This window comes from Tursiops truncatus, chromosome 3, assembly GCF_011762595.2.
Source record: "Tursiops truncatus isolate mTurTru1 chromosome 3, mTurTru1.mat.Y, whole genome shotgun sequence".
Taxonomy (NCBI): domain Eukaryota; kingdom Metazoa; phylum Chordata; class Mammalia; order Artiodactyla; family Delphinidae; genus Tursiops; species Tursiops truncatus.
The window spans coordinates 59,219,482-59,245,013 of NC_047036.1; the positions used below are offsets into that span (position 1 = coordinate 59,219,482).

Here is a 25,532-nt window from a genome sequence, read left to right on the forward strand (position 1 = left end):
GTCCCCATAGAATTGAAACATCACCTTTGCTGTATATTAAACTGTCATTTCTTAATTTTCAACAGTTAGGTATTAACCTAGCTTTTGTTGGCTGAGACAGTGTGGTGGCTCACCCAAGTGACAGATTCCTTTCTTGTCTTTTCTGGAGGAAGCATGGCTTGACAGTAATTCACCTTGCATCCTGGTCTGGAAGCCTTGAGATCATGCTCATGCTGGTTAGAGCTGGAGCAGACCAGAGACCCAAGAGTCAGGTAGGTATGTGGATCACACCTGGACAGAAGCCCTCTCCTCACAGTGCAGGAGGAGAAGATTGCAGTGTAATTGTCTCCCCTACCCTGGCTCTCTTTAGGATGGAATGAATGCCCTCCACTTTGGGGCTCAGAGCAACATGGGCATTGTGAAGTACCTCATTCAAGATCTGCACCTGACGGACTTGGACCAGCCTGATGAGGTGTGTTTGCTGTTGGGTGGACAGGTCTCAAATACACCCCCACTAAATTCTGCTTTCTTCCTGCCCTTGCAGAAACTGCCAAAGCAGCCAGCACGGGCAGACCTGACCCTGTAGCTGGATCCTGTCTCTGTCTGGCAGAGCACAGAGCAGATGGAAATTGTTGGTGCCGGTGGTGGCCCTAGCACCTGCATGTGGGGAGGGCAGGAGGTATTGAGGAAGCTGCCTCTACTCCCTCATCCTGGCCAGGGGTGGACAGTATCCACCCTGTTTGGGTGCCTGCATTTTACTCGATTATGCCTGGCCTTTTGGGAATGTATTTGACCCAAGGCTGTGCTGTAATGAGCCGTGGAATATAGTGCAATTTTACCATATCCATCTATATTTTTTTCCTTTCATAAGAAGTGATATAGTAACAGCTACCACTTATGGAGTGTTCGTTAGTGTGCTTGGCCCAGAGGAATGCTGTGTCCACACATTATTTCAGCGAGAGGTCTAGGGCCTGGCACGTAGGGATGCTTAACAAATCATTGCTGGATGAACGAATTATACTGTTAATCCCCACAGTAATCCTATAAAGAAAAAATATTTTACTTATTTTCAAAGGAAGTCTTATTTTTACTGATATTTGAGGAAGTCGAGGCCCAGAGAGGCTAGGTACCTGGTCTGAGGACTCCAAACTGAGAAGTGACAGAGCCAGGGTTTGAATTCCGGTTTGGTTGACTCTAGTCACCATGCTGCACCGTCTCCCTTCTCAGAGGACAGTGGGCATTGCCCATGTGCTAGGGACTGTCTTTTCCCTGGAATATCTCCTTCTAGGCTTTTTTCATAGGATAATATCTTCTGTGGGATTGGCATTTGGAGTTTGAATGGAACCTCCTTTTCACTGTGCCTCTAGAACTTTACTCTCCATTAAACTCTCTCTAGAAGTTAATCAGTAATATTCGCTTTGTTTCACCTCTTTTAAAAAACCTTCACATTTTTTTCTGACCTCAATCTTAAAAATAATAACAACAAAAGCCATTCCTTCAAATGAAGTCTATAAATTTAGTTTACTTCTTCTGAATATGACTGAGCAACTATACCTTTACAGATTGGAGGCAGACAGACTTGGGCTGAGGCCTGGGCATATATTAACTATGTGGCTTTAGCAAGTTCTCCAACTGCTGAAATCCTCAGTATCTCCCTCTGTGCAATGGGAATAATAAAACCTACTTCATGGTAGCACCAAGGCATGATGGGGTTGGGGGTGGATGTCTTGACCTCCATGTCATTTTTTGTCAGCAATACCTCCATTCTTTGATAGAAATGATTTTGATGCTTCCTCAATCTTATATACAAATACCTATGCCAGTGAGCAAAATGGCAAGCCATTCTACCACCCCTTTCCAATCAGACGCCACCCCTAAGCCATTCCTATGGAGTAATTTATCAGAGTAGCCACTGTTGGAATGCTTAAATGAGTTAATGACTATAGAGCACTTAGCGGAGAACCTGGTACTTGGTCAGTGCTCACTAAATGTTAGTTATTATAACAATTATTATAGGGTAAAATGCTATCTAATTTCCTCAAACTGATAACCATAATCAAACAGCATTTAATGTCAGGATGAGGAAGTCAGACATTCCAGCTTGATCCAGGCTAACTAGGAGTGTGGCCTATGAGTGAATTCCATTCAATTCAGTTCAGCAGATTATATGTTCAGGACCTGATTTTTTGTTTGTTTGTTTGTTTTAATAAAAGGTATTTTTAACTGAAGTACAGTTGATTTACAATGTTGTGTTTGCTTTCTGCTGTAAAGCAAAGTGATTCAGTTATATATATATATATATATATACATTCTTTTTATTTTAATTTAATTTTTTTATTGACGTATAGTTGATTTACAATGTGTTGATTTCTGCTGTACAACCAAGTGGTTCAGTTATATATATTACATTCATATAATATATGTATTCTTTTTTATATTCTTTTATCTCAGGATATTGAATATAGTTCCCTGTGCTATACAGTAGGACCTTTTTGTTTATCAGGACCTGTTTTTGCGGTACGCGGGCCTCTCACTGTTGTGGCCTCTCCGGTTGCGGAGCACAGGCTCCGGACGCGCAGGCTCAGCGGCCATGGCTCACGGGCCCAGCTGCTCCGTGGCACGTGGGATCCTCCCGGACCGGGGCACGAACCCATGTCCCCTGCATCGGCAGGCGGACTCCTAACCACTGCGCCACCAGGGAAGTCCCTTAGGACCTGTTTTGTGTGAGAACAGGACTGTCTTCCGTTTCATTGGGCTCTGGATGCTTTCACGGGAGACGGCTGTGTGTGGGGAGGATCAGGCAAGCTGAAGGGGCTCAAAGACCAAAGCAGTTTGTGGGGAACCTTCCCCACTTCTGGAGCTTCTGCTGGCCATTATCTCTTCGGCAGGCTCTGGACTTGTCCTGTTCCACTCCTCTTCCTCCAACTCTGACTGTTTGTTGGGGAAAAGGCTGAAGAGTCCTGGTAGCGGACTGTGCAGAGCCAGGTAGATGTGAAGCTAAGAGGACCTAAAATTAAGATGGGTGGAGAGACATATGAGGAATGAGCAAATAATGAGTTCACTGGGTCATCTAGGGAGAGATGAATCTCTGAGTCCAATTTTAATCCTAAAGAAACCTGGATTAATCCAATAAAAACACAAAGTCTGTCCTTTTTCTGAGATCTGTGAGTGAGGTCAAGGATACTGGCAAAAGCCAGTAGGAACTGGGATCAGGAGCTCAGGGTCAATTAATTCAGTGTTGGGTTTTCCATCTGTATTTGCTTAAAGATACTGTGGAGCTCATGAAATGCACTGTATAGAAAAGACCGCTCCACCTTCACAGCGGGCCTTCTTCCCTAGTTTCTTATCCACAGAAAGTGATGGAGAGCCTTTATACCTACCCAGTGTTAGTAATCCTTCTCATTAGCCTACAGGGAAATCCAAAAGCTAACAAGGAAAGCCTTATAGGGAGGAGGTCTTTATTAACAAAATGGATTTAACTAGGCCTGGAAGAGATTGGGTGAGATGGGAGAGATGGAGGACACTGGAGTATACTGAAGTTTCTCCCAACTCCGTAGCTCTAGAAATCATGTGGCCTCTCCAGGGGAGAGAGATTAGAGCAGCCAGGAGAAGTCATAGGTGAAGCAGTCTAGATATTTAGAATCTACATGTGAACTCCCACCTAGTGATCAAAAATAAATATTCAGACTAAAATGTTTGGAGAGGAAGGGACACAGAAGGGAATGGCCTCAGAGGCCTCTCATGTATCTGTTGAATGTTTATAAAGTTTGGTGGTACGACGTTAGGTTGGTTTCAGCTGCATATATCGGGGAACTTCCACTGGTTTAAAGGAATCTATATATGAAGTCTCTAGAGGTCCAAATGCAAAGAAGCATCCTTTTTTTGGAGGACTGGGGATAATAGTCATGAAGGGATTTGAGAAGACAGTTTCCTATGTGGACCTGAGGCCCACATCTAACAGCCTTAGATTTCATCCAACCTATTGACTCCCATCTGGGGAGAACTGACCCAGCAGCTCCCCTTCACACCAGTTCCATGCCTTCATATGCAACACACTGCTCTTTCAGCACTTTTTACTCATGGCAATGTTCTCGTCCTCTCTCAAATCTCTAGTTATTCAAGGCCCTGCTGGTTTTCCCCTTCAACTAGGGTTCTGCTGTGGATTCCTGATCGCAGGGTGAAGGGAAATGTCTTGGGTGTGTAGACATGCCCAGGAGGCACCGGGGGGCTTCATGCTGGATTCCGCCGGCCTCCTCTCCTCAGAGGCTCTCCAGGGCATGCTCTCTGGGATCCCTGTGGGAAGGGATGGCCAGGTTGGACTTAAGGTGCACATTTAATGGCTGTTTGTGAAACATTTACCGAACTTGGTACCTTGTCAAATAACCCTGGCAGTAAACTTAAAAATGAAAAATAATTTCTAATGAATAATTGCAACTCCTCAGGCTTATTCACGTGCAAACAATTTAAATGCATTGAATTAAGACGTATTAGGTTAAATGCACATTAAGTTAATAAAGGAAAAAGGAACAGGAATTCTGGACCCTCCTTATTTTTGCTAATGAAGAAAGGGATTCAGGATCCCTTCCTGAGCTGGGAAGCTGTTGTGGTTTGTGTGGGGCTTGAAGCTTGAGGCCCTGACACCAGGCTCCATAGTCCTCCAGGCTGGAAAATCTCCCTGCCTTCCAAGTGAGGGCAGTCTCAGTTCTCCGAGGCTGCACTGGTAGAGGCCCACCTGAGTGTAATTTAAAAGGGTTGGGTGGTTAAAAAATGAAATAAGACATAAGAAACTATATATTTTTTAAAAACCCACATTTTTGAAATTCTTGTTATTTTGCCTAATAACTTATACTAGAGATGGGAGAAAAGATTTGTATCTCATTTTACTGTCACCTCATCTTTCTTCATGCTACCTTTTGATATGTTTATAAGATAGAGACTACTTTAAATGTTCTTATTTTGTGTAATTTGGCTTTCACTTTTTTTCTTGATGATAACATTTTTTAAAGGGCATACAAAGTTTGAAGTAATAGCTGTTTTCTTGGTGAGGAAAAATGTTTTGTTTTTGATAACCTCCCATTTCTTACCAGACTAGGCTTTCTTTGTGGGTGGGTCCTTTGTCACTCTGTATAGGCATGCGGAAATGCAAGACTTTGTAGCAACCAAGGATAAAAGAGTAAGGCCATTTAAAAGTTGAACAGACTCCTGATGCTTCCGGTAGTGTGTGTCCCCAGACGGCTAAATATGTATTAGTTAGAGTTCTTTTTGTTATGAGTGACAAAAATCCAGTTTAATCTAGAATAAACATTAAAGGTAGTTTATTAACGCCTAACTAAAGAGTTTGAGGGTGTATCTGGCTGGCTTCAGGCATGGCTGGGTCCAGCTCTTTTTTTTCCTCCCAACTCTTGGCTGTCTCTGTTGGCATTATTGATAGGTTTACTCTCCACATGGTGGGAAAGATGGCTACTAGCAGCCTCAAGTTTTATATATGAAAGCTCACAGGTGACTCTGATTGGCCTGTGGCTTGGCACATGACCATCCTGAACCAAACACTCTGACCAAGGGGTAGATGGTGGAAGAGGCAGGAGCTATAATGAACAGCTCCACAAAGGTGGGGCACAGGGGCTGTTCTCCAGTGGAAAAGATGGGGACAGGAAACAGGTCACCAGTGCTCTTTCCTGCCGTTCCAGGGCATTAGCAACCTTTAAAGGCTGTCTCCCCCCATTTCTTGTCACCTGCTCCCCAGCCACGAACACACACTCACACTGAGTTCTGTACTCCCACAGATCGCCAGCTCAGGTCCTGCTTTTCATTATGATCACTCGTATGTGTGTTCGTCTTCCCTAACAGACTCTGAGCTTCTTAACATCGGGGTGCTGTAGTTTTTATCTTGGCCACTCTTGCTTAGCACAGTATCTGACATATACATAGGTGCTTAATAATTGTTCAGTAAACAAGTGACTGATTTCTAAGGATGTGTGACTAAATGTTTTCATCTAGTATATCATCAGTGTTTCCCATCCTCCTTTTTGTGATTTGTTTATATGGACCTTTATCTGTTGTCAGTATTAGCAGATATTTGTATAAGCCAGACACAGTAATTTTGTCTCTGTCATTTCCCAAGAGCTGTTCATGGCTCAAGACTAGATCTTGATCTTCATTTAGGGGTCTAATCTCACAAGCAGCAAACGGAGGCCCCAAGCAGTTTCTGTCTCTTCCCTTTGCCCTTCCTTAGTGATTCGATGAGAACCATCGATGATGAGTCAGGATTTCAAACTCTGAAGGGCTGGGGATGTAGGTCTAATTGACCACATATCTGGCTCAAGAATGTAAATGAGGTGAATTTTTGGTGCCAGTTTGTTTCTCCGGCCTCCCTACATGCATGAGTGCAGAGCCCTGGAGGGCTGATCTATACACACTTTTTTTTTTGGCCATTGATTATTTTAGCACTTTTCCTTCCTTTCTCTTTAAGTTGTCGAGAATCATGAGCTGCTATCTCAAGTTAACAGTGACCATTATCTTTTTTTTTTTTTACATCTTTATTGGAGTATAATTGCTTTACAATGGTGTGTCAGTTTCTGCTTTATAACAAAGTGAATCAGTTATACATATACATATGTCCCCATAACTATTCCCTCTTGCGTCTCCCTCCCTCCCACCCTCCCTATCCCACCCCTCTAGGTGGTCACAAAGCACCCGAGCTGATCTCCCTGTGCTATGCGGCTGCTTCCCACTAGCTAGCTACCTTATGTTTGGTAGTGTATATATGTCCACGCCTCTCTCACGCTTTGTCACAGCTTACCCTCCCCCGCCCCGTATCCTCAAGTCCATTCTCTAGTAGGTCTGTGTCTTTATTCCTGTCTTACCCCTAGGTTCTTCATGACATTTTTTTTCTTAAATTCCATATATATGTGTTAGCATACGGTATTTGTCTTTCTCTTTCTGACTCACTTCACTCTGTATGACAGACTCCATTATCTTTTTATTATCTTGCATTAGCAGGAGATCGGATAACAGTCTAGATTCAGGAACCTTCTGATAGAGTCTTGTATCTTGCTTTTCACATTTCAAACATCTTGCTAAGCTTTTAGTTAATAACATATCAAGCCAATCTGTGAATGTTTTCTTTAGTCGAAGAAAATACTTGTGCTATTTTGCCACCCCACCTTCTTTTCCTGCTTTTAAATATCTCAGGTTAGAAAATTGAGTTTTTTATGGGTATTTCATTGTTCTCGATGACATTTTGGCTGTTGAAAATGCGGTCTCCCTTTGCAATGTGAAAAGTTGGAGAAATTGCCATAATCAGAAGATTCTGCACTTGAACCTTCCTCCCCAACAAATCACACCTAAACATCCCTCTTAAGCTATATTCTCTGGATAATTCCTAATTTCTCCATCCCATTTCATATTGACCTATTCTCAAGAGTTTTCCCATTGATTCTTGGTGAACGTTAGAGGTAAATGTATGAGCAAGCAAGGAGAGCCTAAAGAGAAGCAGTTGACACACGTCATGTCTGAATGAGTCACGTAAATATTAAACCCTGGACAATTTCTGCTTCAAACATTTTTATCAGTAAGGCAAGGCTTACTGAGCAATACGCAGGTGACTCAGATGGGGTCTGGCACAAAATCAGCTTCTCAATAAATAGTCGAGTGAAAGAACTATTCAATAAATGCAGAAAGTTGGTAAAATTGTTACATTTGAAAGGGAATCTCATTGTCTGATTGTGGGGTGGCATCTCCCCAGGTGCTTGGGAAGACCGTTTCCAAACAGTACTTCTCTACCCCCATAAAAATGATTCTGTGCTGATGCGGAGTTCCCACAGTTCGGGGCAACAACTCAGAAATGGATCTGGTTTGAAGTGAGAGGGATTGTTTTCACCCTCCCCTAGGAAGGCCCCAGAATGCTGTGACCAGAATCACCACGTTGGCCTCCTCGCCATCCCCTCCCCTCAAGCTGCTGCCCACTTTGTTGGTTGCCTTGCCGGCTCAGTAAGTGTATAATGAACACTGAAGTTTATGATTGACTTTCAGAAAGGAAGAAAACCATTTCTTTTGGCAGCAGAGTTGGGCCACATTGAAATGATAGAAAAACTTATCTTCCTTAATCTGCATACTTCAGAAAAGGACAAGGTGAAATGGACTTTTATTTCTTTGCTGAGTACCAGAGAAAGGGGAGTGACAGTTGAGGTGTAGATTTGGTGATGGCATTTTGGTGAGCAGTAGAGTTGTTCAGTTGTTACTACAGTCAGAGAGAATCATCGAATATCCAGGTGAAATCAACCCACTTTTTCAGTGGACCGTCCAGATTGCCAGTTTTGCTCCATAAATGTCTGTGAAATCAGTGGACTACATGGAATTTTCTACTGTCAACTCCAGTTGCTCTTTTCTTCCACTGAGGTCTGCGGGAGGCTCAGCCCCACCTGGCCAGAGAGGGAAACACTGGGAGGGCATCCATGTCTGTGTGCATATCTTTGATACTTTCCTTAGGAGAAATTCCTAGATGTGGAATTGTGGGTCAAAGGGTTCTGCACATTTTAAAACTACCTCCCAGAAATCTTTCACCAGTTTGCCTTCTCAAGGTTATATAGAATTACTTTTATTGTCCCACTTTTGCTAGCAAATTAGCAGCAAAGGTAGAGCAAGGAACATGGATGGATTTTTTTCCCTTCTCGTTCAAACAGCTATTTATTTTCATTTAACACTTTGAAAGTATGAATTTCACTTAAAACTGTGGAAAACATGGCCACTACTCTATCCACAGCTTTAACAGGCTAAAGTAACTCATGGAGGTTCATTTGTTAAACCATTCACTTATTCACCAAAAAAAAAAAAAAAAAATTTAATATGTGCTCTATGCTAGGTGGAGTATGTTTTCTTATTCTAGAAGCCTACAGGGCAAGAAGAGCATACAAAAAATAATATATCGGGCTAAATGCAGTAATAGATATATATACGGTGTGCTGTGGGAGCACAAAGGAAAATCTGTTTCAGAAATATCACAGGCTTCACAGAGGAGGTGGTATGTTATGTGGGTCTGAGCATTTGGATGGACAGTGGTACGAGGAGATTGGAGGAGGGCACAAGGGTAGAGTATTTCAGACAGAGGGAAGAGCCCGTTTGTAAAGGAACCAAGGCATGAAAGAGCATGGTGTGTCCTGGGAATGACAAGTTCAGGGTGGCAGAAATTGAGGATGGGTGGGCTGGGAAAGGTGGATGCCAAGTGGGCCAAGGCAGAGAGACCATGAAAGGCTGTGCTCACCAGGAGGAGGGGTGACTCTGACCTATTGGCAGCAGAGACCTTGGAAGGTTTTAAGCAGCAAACAAGGGATGGGATCCATCCTGGGTGTAGGTGGGTAACTGTCACCGTGGTTTGAAGGGGGTATTGGTGCCTGGAGAGGCAGGAGGTGGGGAGTCCCAGTCAGGTGACTGCAGAAGTGGCTGAAGCAAGAGCTACAGAAAGCCTCTCACCGAGGCTCTCACTGGCAGCAAGCAGGACGAGGTGGTAGGAGGAGACAGAGGCCACAGGATTTGTGACCAGGGGGTACGGGGAGGGCAGACTTTCTGGCTCCTAGCTGTCTGGCTTGGACTTCCAGGAGGGTGGGGTGCCCATCCCTGAGCTGTGGGGTACAGGGGAGGAGGGGGTGATTCATGGTGAGTAGTAAGGTTTCGGAGGGTTCACTCTGAGGCGCCGGAGTGGGGAGGGGGTATATTCAGGTGGAGGGCAGCAGGGAGTTAGAAACCGGGCCTGGGGTTCTTGTAAACCCCTTGTGAGTCATCTGCTCTGGGTGGTCACTTTTTAACCTCTGGCTCAATGCCTTTGAGGCTGGCTGTTTGGAGACTCACGTGAGTGGAGTCCTCTTGGACTTCATAGTTTAATATTCTGACGAATTCTAACTTGGCAGCTCTCCTGAGAGCTACTTTAAGTAATATAATCATTTACTTTAAGACACCATTGATTGTAAGGCACGTCATTATTTCATGTAACACTAAGAAAAAATAATGCTGCCAATTAAACTGTGACACAAAAAACTCTCTTGTCATTTAGAATATTTTATATTATTGAGTTTTTAGACTTTTATCTTAGATTTTTAAAAATCATATACATACAAAGGACGAAATAAGCAAGGGAGCTTGGTTAAGTATTCCTATACTTCATACATTGAGTCGAATTCTTCTAAATCACTTTCTCACTCAGAGTCTTGATGTCCTTGCTTTTCCAGACCAAATATTGTCTTTTGTGCCTTCAAAGACGTTTGTGATGCAGTGTTTCTTCAAAAGGTGCCCTGCTATAGATTCTGAGATTTTCTTCTAAGCCACCGACACCCATTCTGATTTAATGCAAATCACAAGCCATGACAGCTATATCATGTCTGCTGCCCGGTTGACTGAGATTGTGAGGTGCATCCTGATCGCAGATATGTTAACATGAGAAACAGGATGTGACTTAGAGTTGGTGGTGTATGGTCGTAAAAATAGCAACTGTGGGCAATAAAATGAAAACTGAAGAAGGCTGTGAAAGGCTGTGAAGGCTGTGAAAGTGGACATGTGTGATGCCTGGGAAAAGTCAGTATTCCCCTTGGACCAGAGAAGCATAATCAGCCTGGTCACATGCATCCCTGGACTGGGATTAAAAGCAGGGCTCTGACTGCCTGGGTCTGATCCTGGCTCCATCACCCCAGCTAGATGATTTTGGGCACGTTACTTGGCCCCTCTCAGCCTTAGCTTCCTCATCTATCAAATAGCCTCATAAGGCCTTAGTGAGGTTTCAAATGAAAGGCTGCGTCACACACTTAGTTCAAGGAATGGTGCCTGGCACGTGGTAAGTGTGCAACAAGTGGTATCCGGTGTCATCAGCGGTGTTATCTGGGTGCAGTAAGTGGGATCTTGGTTATCATCGGTATCAGTGGTACATATTGTTATTATCCTCCTTTTTCTCTCTTCCAGTTCCTAGGAGAATGTAAGCCAGGCTTTCAGCTGAGGATCATGGACAAAAGTAAAGCCTTGATTTGTTTATTTTTATGTGTGTGACCATCTGACGTAGTGATGATCAGGTTGAACTAGTTTAACTTAAAGAAGATCCTAGGAATTTGGTCTTCTTGAATAAGAGTTATGAATGTGAGAAACTCAAAAAGAACATGATTCACCTAGGATAAATCTTAGCCATGATTGGCCTTCACAAGTCAATATAGAGATCCAGTCCTATAGTTATAGGATTTAATTTAAAGTCTTAGTTGTGCTTACCCTGTTTTGCTTTAATACTTTACCACTGGAATGTGTGCACTTGGATTTCGTCTACCTTTTAGTTATTTTCGCGTTGGGGCACATTGAGGAAAAGTCATAAAGTCCAACAAACTGTAATTGTAGATTGTGATGGGTTTTATTTGCACAAAGTGAAGTATCTAGTGATAATATTAGCCTTTTGGATGAAGCCCATAATGTACATACAGTCTTGGGCTGCCTCTGTTTCCTGACATAGGCTGTTGCTGGACCAGTTGGACTAGGCTCATGGGACTAGGCTCTAGAGCAGTGGTCTCCAAACATACTGGGTAGCAAACTCATAACCAGTAAAGAAAGTTTGAGCATGCACCTAATCACATGTACATTTATAATTAAATTAATATATTATAAAACATATGCCAGAAATATAAATTTTAAAGATTGAGATAAAAATAAACATAAATAGCAATTTTCATATTTTTCTCTACACTGAAAGGATTATCTTGTAAATATCTGATGTATTTTCCTTCCAGTTTTCTTTTTTTTTTTTAACATCTTTATTGGAGTATAATTGCTTTACAATGGTATGTTAGTTTCAGCTTCACAACAAAATGGATCAGTTATATATACACATATATTCCCATATCTCTTCCCGCTTGCGTCTCCCTCCCTCCCACCCTCCCTATCCCACCCCTCTAGGTGGTCACAAAGCACCGAGCTGATCTCCCTGTGCTATGCGGCTGCTTCCCACTAGCTAACTGCCTTACGTTTGGTAGTGTATATATGTCCATGCCTCTTTATCGCTTTGTCACAGTTTACCCTTCCCCCTCCCCATAGCCTCAAGTCCATTCTCTAGTAAGTCTGTGTCTTTATTCCTGTTTCACCCCTAGGTTTTTCATGACATTTTTTTTTTTAATTCCATATATATGTTTTAGCATACGGTATTTGTCTCTCTTTCTGACTTACTTCACTCTGTATGACAGACTCTAGGTCTATCCACCTCATTACAAATAGCTCAATTTCATCTCTTTTTATGGCTGAGTAATATTCCATTGTATATATGTGCCATATATATTGTGTTCCTGTGCATGTATATTTTTAGTGCCTGCCCAAAATTCATTTAACTGTTCTTTAGCTCTTGGACATTTAGGTGTTTTTTTATCTTTTTTTTTTTTTAATAAATTTATTTATTTATTTATTTTTGGTTGTGTTGGGTCTTCGTTTCTGTGCGAGGGCTTTCCCTAGTTGCAGCAAGCGGGGGCCACTCTTCATCGCGGTGCGTGGGCCTCTCACTACCTCGGCCTCTCTTGTTGCGGAGCACAGGCTCCAGACGCGCAGGCTCAGTAGTTGTGGCTCACAGGCCCAGTTGCTCCGCGGCATGTGGGATCTTCCCAGACCAGGGCTCGAACCCGTGTCCCCTGCATTGGCAGGCGGACTCTCAACCACTGTGCCACCAGGGAAGCCCCTGACATTTAGGTTTTGTTCAGTTTTTCTTCACTATTGAAGTAATGCTGTCATGAACCTCTTTGTATACAAAGTTTAGTCTGTATTCCTCATTATTTCCTTTGGGTATATTCTTAGAGGTAGGATAGCTGGGTCAAAGATATAAATGTTTATTAGGCTCTTGATATATTAAAGACATGAATTCTTTCCTTCACAGTTTTTGCAAATATTTTTCCACTGGGGTTTGCCTTTTGGCATCTCTTTTCCTGGAAAAGGAGAAGGCAGATTATGAAAAGAAATTCCTCTCTAACAGATGGCTGTCCCAGGCTCTCAGGGGAAGCTGCTGGGATATAGTTTTTCCATCTCGGTGGGATAGGAACATTGGTTCCATGCTCTTTTGTCCCTGTTAACATGATTGTTTGTACCTAATTAGCTACCAGTAAAATTGTCTGAACTTATCCTAGCTGTTAGGCAGAATAATGTCCAAGGTGGAGAATGGTTAGGACATGGGGAAGGAATTCTGCATTTCTTCCCAATATTTTTAGGAAAGAATCTGCTTGAGGAGGGGGAAGTATCCAAGTAGCTATTGTGTGAGACCAGTTCCTTCTTTTCTATGTTGTGGCCTAAACTAAACTCACTTTGTCCTACTAGAGTTTATCATAATGAGTTTCAGGAACCTTAATTACTAAGGTAGGGTGTTACATTTTTTTTAAATGACATGCAATATTTTAAATCAGTTTTAAAGGTTAAAACTGTACTTGGTACAAATGTGCTTCTATTTTTGTATTTCATACTGCATTTTAGTTCCTCATTTCCATGATTATCTTTCTTAACAAGCTGTTACCTTCTCGTAGACAAGGTCTGGATTCTAGTTGTCTTCCCAATCCCAGTGCCTACTACTGTCTGACAAACAGCAGGTGTCTAATAACTGTTTGTTAGATTAATAAAGATAGAGAGTATGAATGATGGAGGGAAGGTGAGAAAGGAGGCAGCATAACAGAGTAGTTAAGAATGCAGCCTTTGGAGCCAAAGAGCTAGACTTGCATCCTAGCTTTGCCACTTTTCAACTGAGGCTTAGTTTCCTTATGTGTAAAGTGGGGATAATAACCCTGACCTCAGAGTCGTTGTGCAGTTAAACTGTGCCAAAGCATATAGTCTTGTCAGTATAAGTTGGCACATAGATGCTCAATAAATGCTGTCTATTAAGAGTAATGCACAAGAGATAGAGAAAGCATGCTGTTTCTCAAGTAATTTCATTCCATGCCAAGGGGCAATTCATTTTAACTTTTTTTCCGTTTGTTAGAATGGCGAAACACCATTCTTCTTAGCTGTTGAAGGAGGTCATGAAGAATGCAGCAAAGTGCTACTGGCATCAGGAAGTGATATCAACATTCCAAGTGAAGTATGTGCTCCATGTCTACTTACTCACACAGGGAGGGGCACTCAGAATGTTCTTTGGGTAATCTGGTCCTGCACTGACCCATTCACTGGGCTTTTGTAGAATTAATACAATTGTCCCTCGTATCCGTGGGGGACTGGTTCTAAGACCTGCCTAGGGGTACCAAAATCTATGGATGCTCCAGTTCCTTATGTAAAATGGTATAATACAGTCCTTATCCGTGGTTATCCATCCAACTGTGGGGGGCAGGGGGATTTGGAGGGCCGATTGTATTAATAATTTGCTTACTTTGGGGTAAGAATTAATGTCTTAACTCTGACATTCCCCTATTAATATTTCCTCAAAAACAATACCATTCTTCCTATTTATTTGGGGAATAATTTATTTGGAGAATAATTGAAAATAGGGCAAAAGTAGCAATAGTTGTTGCTTCTCAGACACTTTTATTCTACTTTGTTTTCTTCCTAGAAACAAGTAGTACCTGGCTTATACACAGTAGATGCTGAAAAAGAAAATTGTGTAAAAAGCCAAGTGGTCTTCTGGAGCCTGAAGAAGACAGGATGATGCCTTCTTCTAGGTACAAAATACAAAATACTTTGGTGCTGAGACCCTTTGACACTGATCTTCATTTATTTTTAAATTTTTTTTATTTAAATTTCTTTTGGCCGCACTGAGCAGCTTGTGGGATCTTAGCTCCCTGACCAGGGATGGAACCGAGGCCCATGGCAGTGAAAGCACCGAGCCCTAACCACTGGACTGCCAGGGACGTCCCTCACTATATAAAATTATATATACATAGACAAGATTGCAAGAGAGAGTGGAATATGTAGGGTGAGGTGATTCCCACTGACGTTGCAAGGTTTTTTATGCGATAAATGAGCCCAGAGTTAAGAATCCACGGGGCCCAGGAAACATTCAGAATATGGAGAGCGGTGCTGTTTTTCTGTCATGCCCAGGTGCCCCTCTGCCCCCAGTCTGCAGCCTCCCTGGAAAGGCCTCCCTTATTAGCAAGATCCTCCTGGGATCACTCCTTTTGGCTCGCCTCGCCGCTCTGTGCCTCCCTCCCTTCTGTACTTAATTATTTGGCGCTCTGAAGGTTTTGCTTTGTAATGGCTTTCACATGCTCGCATTCTCCCCACCCTGCCAGGACTGTAGGCTCCACGTTGTCCATATCCTCATGGCCTTGGCCTCATCCAGACAGCCTGGAAATTGTCCTAAGTCAGTTTTACATCTTTTACATTATCTTGGGTTTTCCCTGGAGTTCATTAGCACACTTCCTGGATCAATAGCCTCAGCCCCCCACCCCCACCCCGCTGCTGTCCACACCTGTCTCCGCCCAGTCCAGTAAAGGCCCCGGGGGAAACAAGCAGCAGGAAGCAGGAAGCCAGAAGCAAGGATACACACCAGGGTTGTGAGCGGCTCATTTTGCTTTCACATCTGTAGGCGATTACTGTGTTTGATCTTGGAAATGCTTCACCCGCTGACATTAGTTAGTCTTGTTCTCCAGGAGCTTGCTTTGCACCCACCCAGCTAAGGGGAGGGGGTAAAGGTGGAGTCATTTCTGAGGAGGGTAGTGGGGAGAGATTGTGGATTTAGCTGCCTATGGAGACCGCCTCCGTTGGGGCTGGGTGGAGAGGCTGCCTAGCTACCCTGGGTCAAGTGAAGACTTTCTGTAGACCCTAAGAATTCCATATTTCTGGAGGCCCTATCCTCACATCTTATCAAATAACTTTAAATGCCCCCGCATTCCACATTAAATATCTCTTTTCTTTTGCTGTAAATATTTTTTAAAGCCTTTTTTATTTGTGCATTTATAATCATTTGGATACGATAAACTACCTTAATTTATGATTGACTCTGATTTCTTAGAACTCTGTGCATACCTGAGAATTCGAGGGAGGTGAAAAAATTTAACCTACAAATTGTTTACAGTGTAATGAATACCTTTTGAAGATTACATTTAGCAATCAACGAAGTATGAACATGTCAATTAAATATTCACTTCAGTTTTGTGCTTTTCTTTTGGTATCTTGGGACCAACTTTTTTTTTTTTAATAAAGAATGGCATGACTTTAAAAAAAATTATTTTATTTTATTTATTTTTGGCTGCGTTGGGTCTTCGTTGCTGCACGCGGGCTTTCTCTAGTTGCCACGAGCCGGGGCTGCTCTTCATTGTGGTGCACGGGCTTCTCATTGCGGTGGCTTCTCTTGTTGCGGAGCACGGGCTCTAGGCGCGTGGGCTTCATTAGTTGTGGTCCACGGGCTCAGTAGTTGTGGCTCACGGAATCTCGAGCGCAGCAGTCTCAGTAGTAGTGGCGCATGGGCTTAGTTGCTCCCTGGCATGTGGGATCTTCCCAGACCAGGGCTCGAACCCGTGTCCCCTGCATTGGCAGGCGGGTTCTTACCCACTGTGCCAGCAGGGAATCCCAACCTTTTTTTTTAAGATTTCAAATATTTCTTTAGCTCTTAAAAAGTCTGTTGGCCTGTTGTGCCTCATGGATAAAATGCCACAGACTCCTATAGCTCTTCCCACCATAGGGTTACTGGCTTTGGGCTCTTCACAAGCCTGTTTCTGCATCAGATCTTTCCATTGGGGGGACACTTCCTACCATTCTGGTCTCAGTCTAGACGTCACCCTATCCAAGAAGCTTTTCTTGATCACTCACTGGAAAGAAGCCATCCATTCATGCTGTTTTACTTCTCATTGTAGCATTCTCATTGTCACTAGCTGATGTTATTCTTCTACTAATGTCTAGAATCTACTAAATGGGTTCTAAATCTGCTGATCTACCAATCAACTGATTGTCCAGCCCTACTGAACGTAACGTCAGAGACCTTGTCGGTTTAGTCATAGCCCCCGCGGTCTAACATGGGGGCTGACACGTAATAAGTGCTCAGTAAATTTTTGTGGAATGAATAAGATGATACTTGTGATTATTGTACACGTTTACTAGCTCATTTATTTTCCAAGTGTTGCTTTGGTTTGAGAGAAAGAGGTAGGGTGGTGTGGTAGGCAGAATAACGGCCCCCAAAGATGTCCACATTATGACCCTTGGAACCTGTGAGTATGTGAGGTTACATGACAAAGGGGAATTAAGGTTGCTTTGCAGATGGAATTAAGGTTGCTCATCATCTGACCTTACAATGAGATTATCCAGGTGAGCCTAATGTAATCACCAGGGTCCTTTAAAAAGGAAGGAGGAGGCCGGCAGGGAGGTCAGAGGGATGCAACGTGAGAAGGACTCAGCACACCACTGCTGACTTTGAAGGTGGAGGAAGGGGGCTGCAAGCCAAGGAATGTGGGTGGTTTCTACAAACTGAAAAAGGTAAAGAAATGGATTCTCCTGAAAGCCTCCAGAAAGGCCTTTATTTTCACCCAGTGAGACTCATTTCAGACTTCTGACCTCCAGAGCTGTAAGATAATACATTTGTATTGTTTAAGGCACTAAGTTTGTGGTAATTTGTTACTAGCAGCAATAGAAAACTAATAATATAGGTGGTTATGTCATTTTTACAGAGGAAGACATAGAGGCCCATCCTTGAGAGGCCATTTATTCAAGGTCATATAGGCATTTAGTATCAGCTCAAGCTAGACTCCAGTTGGTCAGAGCGTGTATCATTCCTGTGAGTATTTATACCACTTATCTATTACTTCATAACAAACCAACCCAGAGCACAGTGGCTTAGAACAATGCACTGTTATCTTTCCTGGCTCTGAGGGTTGACTGAGCTCAGCTGGGAGATTCTTACATTGGGTCGGGTATGTGGTTGCAGTCAGTTTCGGCCAGGGCTTCATTCGTTTGCAGACTTACCTGAGGAGGATGTCCACAGTGGCTCACTCACATGCCTGACAGTTGAGGTTGGCTGTCAGCTGGGCCTCTTGACAAGAGCACCAACGTGCAGCATCTGCATTGCCTTCTCCTAGCATGGCAGCTGGCTTCCATGATGTAGGGAGCAGCAGCTGCCAGGCCAGTTAAGGGTCACACCTGGAACGAGCACACTGTCACCTCTGCCATATTCTGTTGGTCAAAGCAGTGACAGGGTCTACCCAGATTCAAGGGGGTGAAGAAATAAACCCCACTCCTTGGTGGGGAGTGGCAGGGTCACATTGCAGAAGAGCAGATTGGATGGGACATACTTATGCAGCCATTTTAGGAAAACGTACTAACCTACATACAGCCTCCTTACTCTGAGGACCTGAAAATACTTTGCAGCAATCCTGCAATTACAGGACACCCCCTCCCTGGGATACCAAAATCCGAGGATGCTCAAGTCCCTTAAGTAAAATGCATAGTATTGGCATGTAAGCTGTGCACAGCCTCCCATGTACTTTATTTTAAAAATTTTTTTACTTATTATTTTTGGCTTCATTGCTGGGCGCGGGCTATCTCTAGTTGCAGCGAGCGGGGGCTACTCTTTGTTGTGGTTCGCAGGCCTCTCATTGTGGTGGCTTCTCTTGTGGAGCATGGGCTCTAGGTGTGCGGGCTTCAGTAGTTGTGGCTCACGGGCTCAGTAGTTGTGGCTTTCAGGCTCTAGAGCTCAGGCTCAGTAGTTGTGGTGCACGAGCTTAGTTGCTCCGCGGCATGTGGGATCTTCCCGGACTAGGGCTCGAACCCGTGACCCTGCACTGGCAGGCAGATTCTTAACCACTGAGCTACCAGGGAAGTCCCCTCCCATGTACTTTACATATCTCTAGGTTACTTATAATACCTAATACAATGTATATTCTATGTAAATAATTGTAAATAGAATGTAAATGTTATGTAAATAGTTGCCAGCACATGAGCGAATTCAAGTTTTGCTTTTTGGAACTTTCTGGAATGTTTTTTTTTTTTGAATATTTTTGATGCATAGTTGGTTGAATTTGCAGTTGCAGAACCCGTGAATTTGGGGGACCAACTGTAATCAGTCAATAACTATCCACTGACCTTGTCTTATTGCAAGGCCTTTTGGAGGAGGCCCTGACCTAAGTAGTTTGCCCTCTAGCATGGGCACTAAGTGAAGGAGAGACGCTAAAGAAGTTGAGTGAAAGGGCTGTGAGGGAACCTGCACATAGGCAGCAATCATGCTGAGTTCTGAGGTGGTACCTGTAAAGGGGAGAGTTGCTAGTGAATGGTCAGGGCGGGAGAGGGTGGATGCACTTCTGGGGCCAATACCAAGTTCAGCCCTTTTGGCTCAAGGAGGGGGTTTGCAGGTTGTATCGAGAGAAGGCTTGGCCCTAGTCCACTTCGTACTTCCTGGAGAAGGGCAGGATTTTAGCTCATATTTGCCTGAGGCATGTGTTGTCTAGGATTCTTGTCTCTTTTAAATGGGAGATACCTGGAAGCAACCAAAAGCACCCCCCCCCGCCCCCAAATGATCAGAAACACGTTGAATTTTCTTTTTTAACTAGGCATACTATTTTATTGTATTAATTGATTACCATGGAATGAACACCAGAAACCATGCTAGATTCTAATGGGAATCCCTCCGTGCCTTCTCTCTCCACCTGTCTCCTGCAGCTCGATATCAGTGCTTTGCAGATAGCAACCCAGAACAGCCATGCATCCTTTGTCAGCTTTCTTTTCAGTGAGAACGTTGATCTGCACCAGAAGGTGGAAGTGAGTCAGTCTATTATGATAACATGGGCTTTGATCCCAACTCTGTGAGGCTGGCTGTGCTGGGAGATGCTCCTTGCAGATGCATGGAGGGCTGGAGCGGGGAGACGAGTGATCACAAAGGAGGAATTCTTTCTGGGAGGGCCGACTGGCTTCTTCTGGAGACGGAGTCTTAATCTTAAGAAATATAATCCAAGGGATGAATTTTAGAAAGTCATTGAAGTTCCTGAACAAAATGAAATCTTTGTGTTTTAAATATTTACATTTGCTGCAGTTAATTTTTTTTATGTATCTAGAGATGCCAGTCTTGTATTAAATTTATCAGTCTGGGAAAATAATGAAACTGCTATTAATAGGAAGGAGAATGATTATTTTTCCCCCTTCACTGACCGATCTTGTTTTTCTTTTGAAAGTCAGTCATTTGTATTGATTTAGGTTTTCTGAAGTTCGAATTGGCTTTGGTAGAATTAACAAAGGCCCTCTGCGCTGGAATTAGATGGGGAAACATTCCCCTGTTTTTCACTCTACTTTCATTTCTCCTGTGAGAATATTCTTTTCTCTAATATTGCTTAGCCATTACTATTTATTGTATTAACTGGAGAGGAGGGACGTGATTTAACCCACGACTGGTAGTTTTTGGAGAATGGCATTAGGGGAACTGGTTCTGACCTTGCCTGGTCCATCCAAGGATGCTTCCTGTTTCTCAGGAGGAATTGGGCCCCAGCAAGGCCAATGGTCCCAGCAGGAAGGGCACTGCTTACGTCCCTGGGACGAGGGATACGTTCTCTTTTTTCATCCTTAGCGGCCCTAGAAAGAAGGTCCTCCCTGAGCAGAAGAGGTCTGCACAGAAAGCTTTCCCCTCCTGCTGCCCCTCTGCCCCATCTGTCTCCCACTTCCCTTGCTCACCCTTGGACGGTCTGACATACGCAGACGTAGCATTCCACCTGCCCCTGCTTTCCTTCTCCTCTGTGTGCTGGTGAATCCCTTGCTAACTCACTACATCTCTCTTCCATCTGTCTACCCCTGTTTCCTGGGAAGGAGCCTGGTGCTGCTGCTGGAGTCAGGAAGATCTGGGTTCAAATCCTGTCTCTGCTCCTTCCTAGCTCCGATGCCTCGCGGAAGTGATTTCACCTCTGTGCCTCATATGTAGAGTGGGGAAGAGAAGCCCTAACTGCTAGGGTGGTTGTGAATGAAAAGCTGTTAGCCCGGTGTTTCAGAGTATAAACTGTAGGGGAAGTGAGTGAGTAGTAGGCACCATTAGGAGAGTGTGTTGTATGTGCATAAATGATGCTGATTAATATCATCTGCTCCGCTTGAGCAGCACTGCACCCTGTCCTCACCACCCACCTTGCCGCATCTGTGTTCCCTCTTTCCACGCATTTTGCCTCTCAGCTCAACTACTGTTGTCCACACAGTCTCACTGCATCTTCTGCCCCTGCTCTCTCACACCTGTACCCCTGCCCCTCTCCTCCCCACTAAATGCCCCTCACCTCACTCTCTCACACCTTACCTGTGTTCTCCTCGCCTTTTTCCTCCTTGCATCTGCCTTTTCTACCCCCAGAGATGTGTTTTCTCTCGAGCCTCCTGGGCCAGTGGCAGCTGGGTGGGAGCAAAGGCAGCAGGAGGTTGTGTGTGTGACCCTGGAGGTGGGCACTGAGCCTGACAGGGCTGGTAAGAAGCCCGTAGTAGAGGTGGCTGAGCGCATGGCTGGAAGACAGGCGGCTTAGCCACAAAGGAGGAGGAAAGGGGAGCAGGCTGCAAGGGCCTGGTGAATACGCGATGGCTGGGCTCTACATAGGTGGGAGGGCTGAGCACTGACGGTGCCCCTGGGTGAGTGGGGCATTAGTCTCACAACATGCTCTAGGCAGAAGAACCCAAGATCAAAGCAACTCGGAGAATGCTGAAGGGGAATGCTGTTGCTTCCTTGTGGCTGTTCCCACTGCACTTTAGCTCTTTGAAGCCTCTGGGAAGTCCTGCAGTTAAGCTATTTAATATTTTCTTAGCTTCATATTTGAGCTCAAATGTCAATTCTTCAGGGAAGCCTTTTCTGACTTCCAGAAAGTTTGGCCCTTGGCCCACACCCACATGTGCTCTCTTACCGCTGTGCACTTTTCCTTCAAGGCACTTATCACAATGTGTAACTGTACATTTATTTTGTGACTTAAAAAAAAAAAAATCAATATCTGCTTTCCCTACTAGATGAAAGATTCCTGAGGATGGGCCATGTTCACCACTGAACCCCTAACATCCTGAAAAGAGCCTGGCCCATAATAGGTGCTCAGTGTCAAGTTCTAGAATGAATGAAGTGGGAAAGTGGGTTGCTGGTGAGCGGGATTTCTGTACAGCCTTGGTGTGGAAGTGACTGCTGAAGACTTACTAAGGGCCTGCAACCATGTTGGGCAGCACCAGTATTCAGGAGATTATCAGGAAATGTCTGATGAAATGAGTCGCTTTTTGATCTGATTGATGAAGCCAGAATCTTTTGAATTTGAAATGTCATTTCTTTCTGCAGCCTAAGGAGTCCCCTCTTCATTTAGCTGTTATCAACAACAATATCACAGTGGTAAACAGCTTATTAAGTGCACAGCATGATATTGACATCTTAAATCAGGTAAGCCAGGCAGATCAGAACCTAGAGAGTCTATTTTCTTGTTTCAACTCAGCATGTGTTTAGGGGTAGTTTTGATCAAGTTCAAGGTGCTCTAAAGATTCCTGGGAAGAATATGCACATTCATGTTTTTATCCTTTTGCCTCTGTAAACCCCCACTCCCACTTGCACACACATATTTTGTCTTTTTCAAACGCACAACTGGGATTCAGCCAATGCGTTATTAAACTGTTCTCATTTAACAGGCCCAGTACTTCTGATAGATAAACAGTAGCCCAGAGGTAAATTGCCGGTGGCAATTTAAATCAAAAGCTACTCCCCCAGTGTGAAATGTTGTAATTGGCAGGGAGCCCTTCTCCACAAGAAAGGAAGCTTTGTTTCTATATTATAGACAGTAAATGTATCTTCTTTTTGCCCAAAGGCAAAAGAGACCTCCCGGAATTTTTTTTAAAAATCACTGTGAATTCAGACCACTGGAGCAGAATCAAATGCCGCATAAAAGGCATCCATCACTGGCAGGAAATGGAAATGCTGAGGTGGAAGAATTAAAAGGATGGGGGTGGGTGCTGTCTGAGCCAGGACCTGCTCTGGGAAGGGCTACCCTCTTCCAGAGGTCAGGAGTGGGAAGGAAAACTCTCGGGAGAGGGCCCTTGCCAGAGTCCTGAGGACAGATGAGCGTCTGGACTCCTCCCTCCTTCCTGGCTGCCCCTTCCCAGGTGAGGGAGCAGCCACGTGCGGTGGGCATGCGTGTCCTAACCCACCGTGTCATCCTCGGTTTCCTCATCTGTGAAACCAGAGCACTGACTCAGATCTCTGCAGTCTGCTCCAGCTCCAGCCTGTGAGGTCCCTGGTGCCCTGAGCTGAATTGGGACTTAACTCCCCTTCTGTCCCTTCCTTCCCCAGAGACCGTCCTCCTCCCTGGTCTTTTACTATCCCAAAAGTTTGGGGGAAGAAAATCTCTCTTATTATTATTATTTTTATTTTAAAGGAATTTTGCCTTTTTTTAAAATTTTATTTTATTTATTTATTTATGGCTGTGTTGGCTCTTCGTTTCTGTGCGAGGCTTTCTCCAGTTGCGGCAAGCGGGGGCCACTCCTCAACGCGGTGCGCGGGCCTCTCACCATCGCGGCCTCTCTTGTTGCAGAGCACAGGCTCCAGACGCGCAGGCTCAGTAACTGTGGCTCACGGGGCCAGCCGCTCCGCGGCATGTGGGATCCTCCCAGACCAGGGCTCGAAACCGTGTCCCCTGCATTGGCAGGCAGACTCCCAACCACTGTGCCACCAGGGAAGCCCCTCTCTTATTATTGAACATACATATGTATTCAACTATGTTAATGCCCCACATCTTTCCTCATGCGCAGAGTCTTTGCTCTACACATGGACAGAGCACCCAAGTGATTCTGGCTTCACCAGAATTGTCTAGATCCACTCCAGTGAAGGAGGCTTGCTAGGCTGCCACCCAATTATAGAAGTAGACTTTATCATTTATGGTTTTTGTTAGACCAGGAATACACACAACGTATAAAAGTAAGAAAACATAAATAAGCTAAAAACTTACAATTTGTTTATAATCCCCCCAAAGAAAGAGAACTCTGTTAACATTTTGGTGCATTTCCTGCCTTCTAGACTTCTAGCAGTTTTGCCACAGGGAGATTTTATGGGTATTTGATGTATGACACTTGTGTCTCTGTTCCAGGTTGGTGTAGACTTTTGATAGGTCTGTCAGTGTAAGTTTGATGTCATGGATAACGAGCCCCCAGAGGGGCACATTGCCACCTAAAAGTGGGTCTTCAGTAAATGCTTGTTGATATTAATTATGTTAACATCCCAAGCAGGTTGGCCATATGCTCTAGTAGCAAGAGTCCTGGGCTAGATGCTACTGCCCAGCTGTGTGACTCTTGGGAAGTTGCTTCCTCTCTCTGGTTTAGGAGTTGGGCTAGATTATAACCAATGTTCCTTTCTGTGCTAAAATTTTAGAATTGTCTTCACATCAGCATTCCTTTCAGTGGGAGGTTAAGATGGGTGATTTTCTTGTGATTTCATATATTTCTCTGAAGCATTCTTATCCTCTTCATGGGAAAGTGGTTATTCCAGAAAGAAATTAGAAGTCTTGCACTCCTTTATACACTATAATGTAGGAAACTTACAAAATAGAGAAAAGCATTGAGAAGCCAATAAAAATAAGCTCTAATCCCTCCGTCTAGACATTATTATTCTTAACATCACCAATGCATTTCCTTCTTTCCCTCTATTTTTTTCTATAAATTGAGCTCAGCTAGATAGTGTTATTTTGCTAAGGTTTTTAATGTTATATCATAAGCATTTTTCATTTTTAAAAATCTCTGAAATTATGTTTTATTGTGGCAAAATAAACATAACATAAAATTTACCATTGTAACCATATAAGTGTACAATTCAGTGGCATTAAGTACACTGACAATGTACATAACTCTCACACCATCCATCTCCAGAACTTTATCTTCCCAGACTGAAACTCCATACTCATTGAGCAATAACTCCTCATTCCCTCCTCCCCCTTCTCCTGGAAACCGCCATTTCACTTTGTCTCTATGAACTTGACTATTCTAGGTATCCCATATTGAAATCATTTTAAAAAATCATTTGTGATGGTTGCCTACTATTCCAATATGTGGATATACCGTAATTTATCTCATGAGTTTCCTTACTAAACATGTAACTTCCTTTCAATTTTTCATTGTTATAAATAACACTGCAATGAATGTCTCCTGTACCTGTTTAAAAATATGTGACCTTATCTATTTTCCCTTACGCCTGTGTAGGACACCTTTGCTTTCTCTTTATCTTTTTACTATGCAAGTTTTTTCTCTCCTTAACATGCTTGGATTACATTTTTGAACTTTCTCATGTCAGAGGTCACAAGCTCCTTTGCATGTAGCTGCTGATCTTGGAAGTGTGGAACTGGTGGAAACCCTGCGGAAGGCGGGCAGTGACCTAAGGTTGTTGACAAAGTGAGTTCATGGGCTTCACTCTGTTTAGCTGAGCTGCTTGCTGAGTCCTCCCTGCCGGCTGTAAGCCTTGAGAGGTAGTATTACCATATCCTTTGTGAGATGGACACAAATTGGAGAGACCTTGTATCTTGATAGTAACATCCCAATTTTAATTGAGATAAGTTGGTAAGAATTTTTACTCTCAACAGTAAAATATACATTAAAAAAATTCAAATTATTTATTTTTTGAAAAGATGATAGATTTACATGGTTCAAGAATTTAAAACTTAGTAAAGGTTTTACAGTAAAAATTTCCCATC

General features: G+C 43.6%; 1 protein-coding gene across 1 annotated transcript in view; it reads left to right on the forward strand.

The window, feature by feature from the left end:
- Positions 1–25,532, forward strand: part of ANKDD1B (ankyrin repeat and death domain containing 1B) — a 57,353-nt gene that overhangs the window by 20,197 nt on the left and 11,624 nt on the right. Inside the window, 6 exon segments of the mRNA XM_033855047.2 lie at positions 149–251; positions 350–451; positions 8,011–8,137; positions 19,478–19,638; positions 22,148–22,246; positions 25,136–25,237. Coding sequence (XP_033710938.1) covers positions 149–251; positions 350–451; positions 8,011–8,137; positions 19,478–19,638; positions 22,148–22,246; positions 25,136–25,237 — 694 coding nt within the window.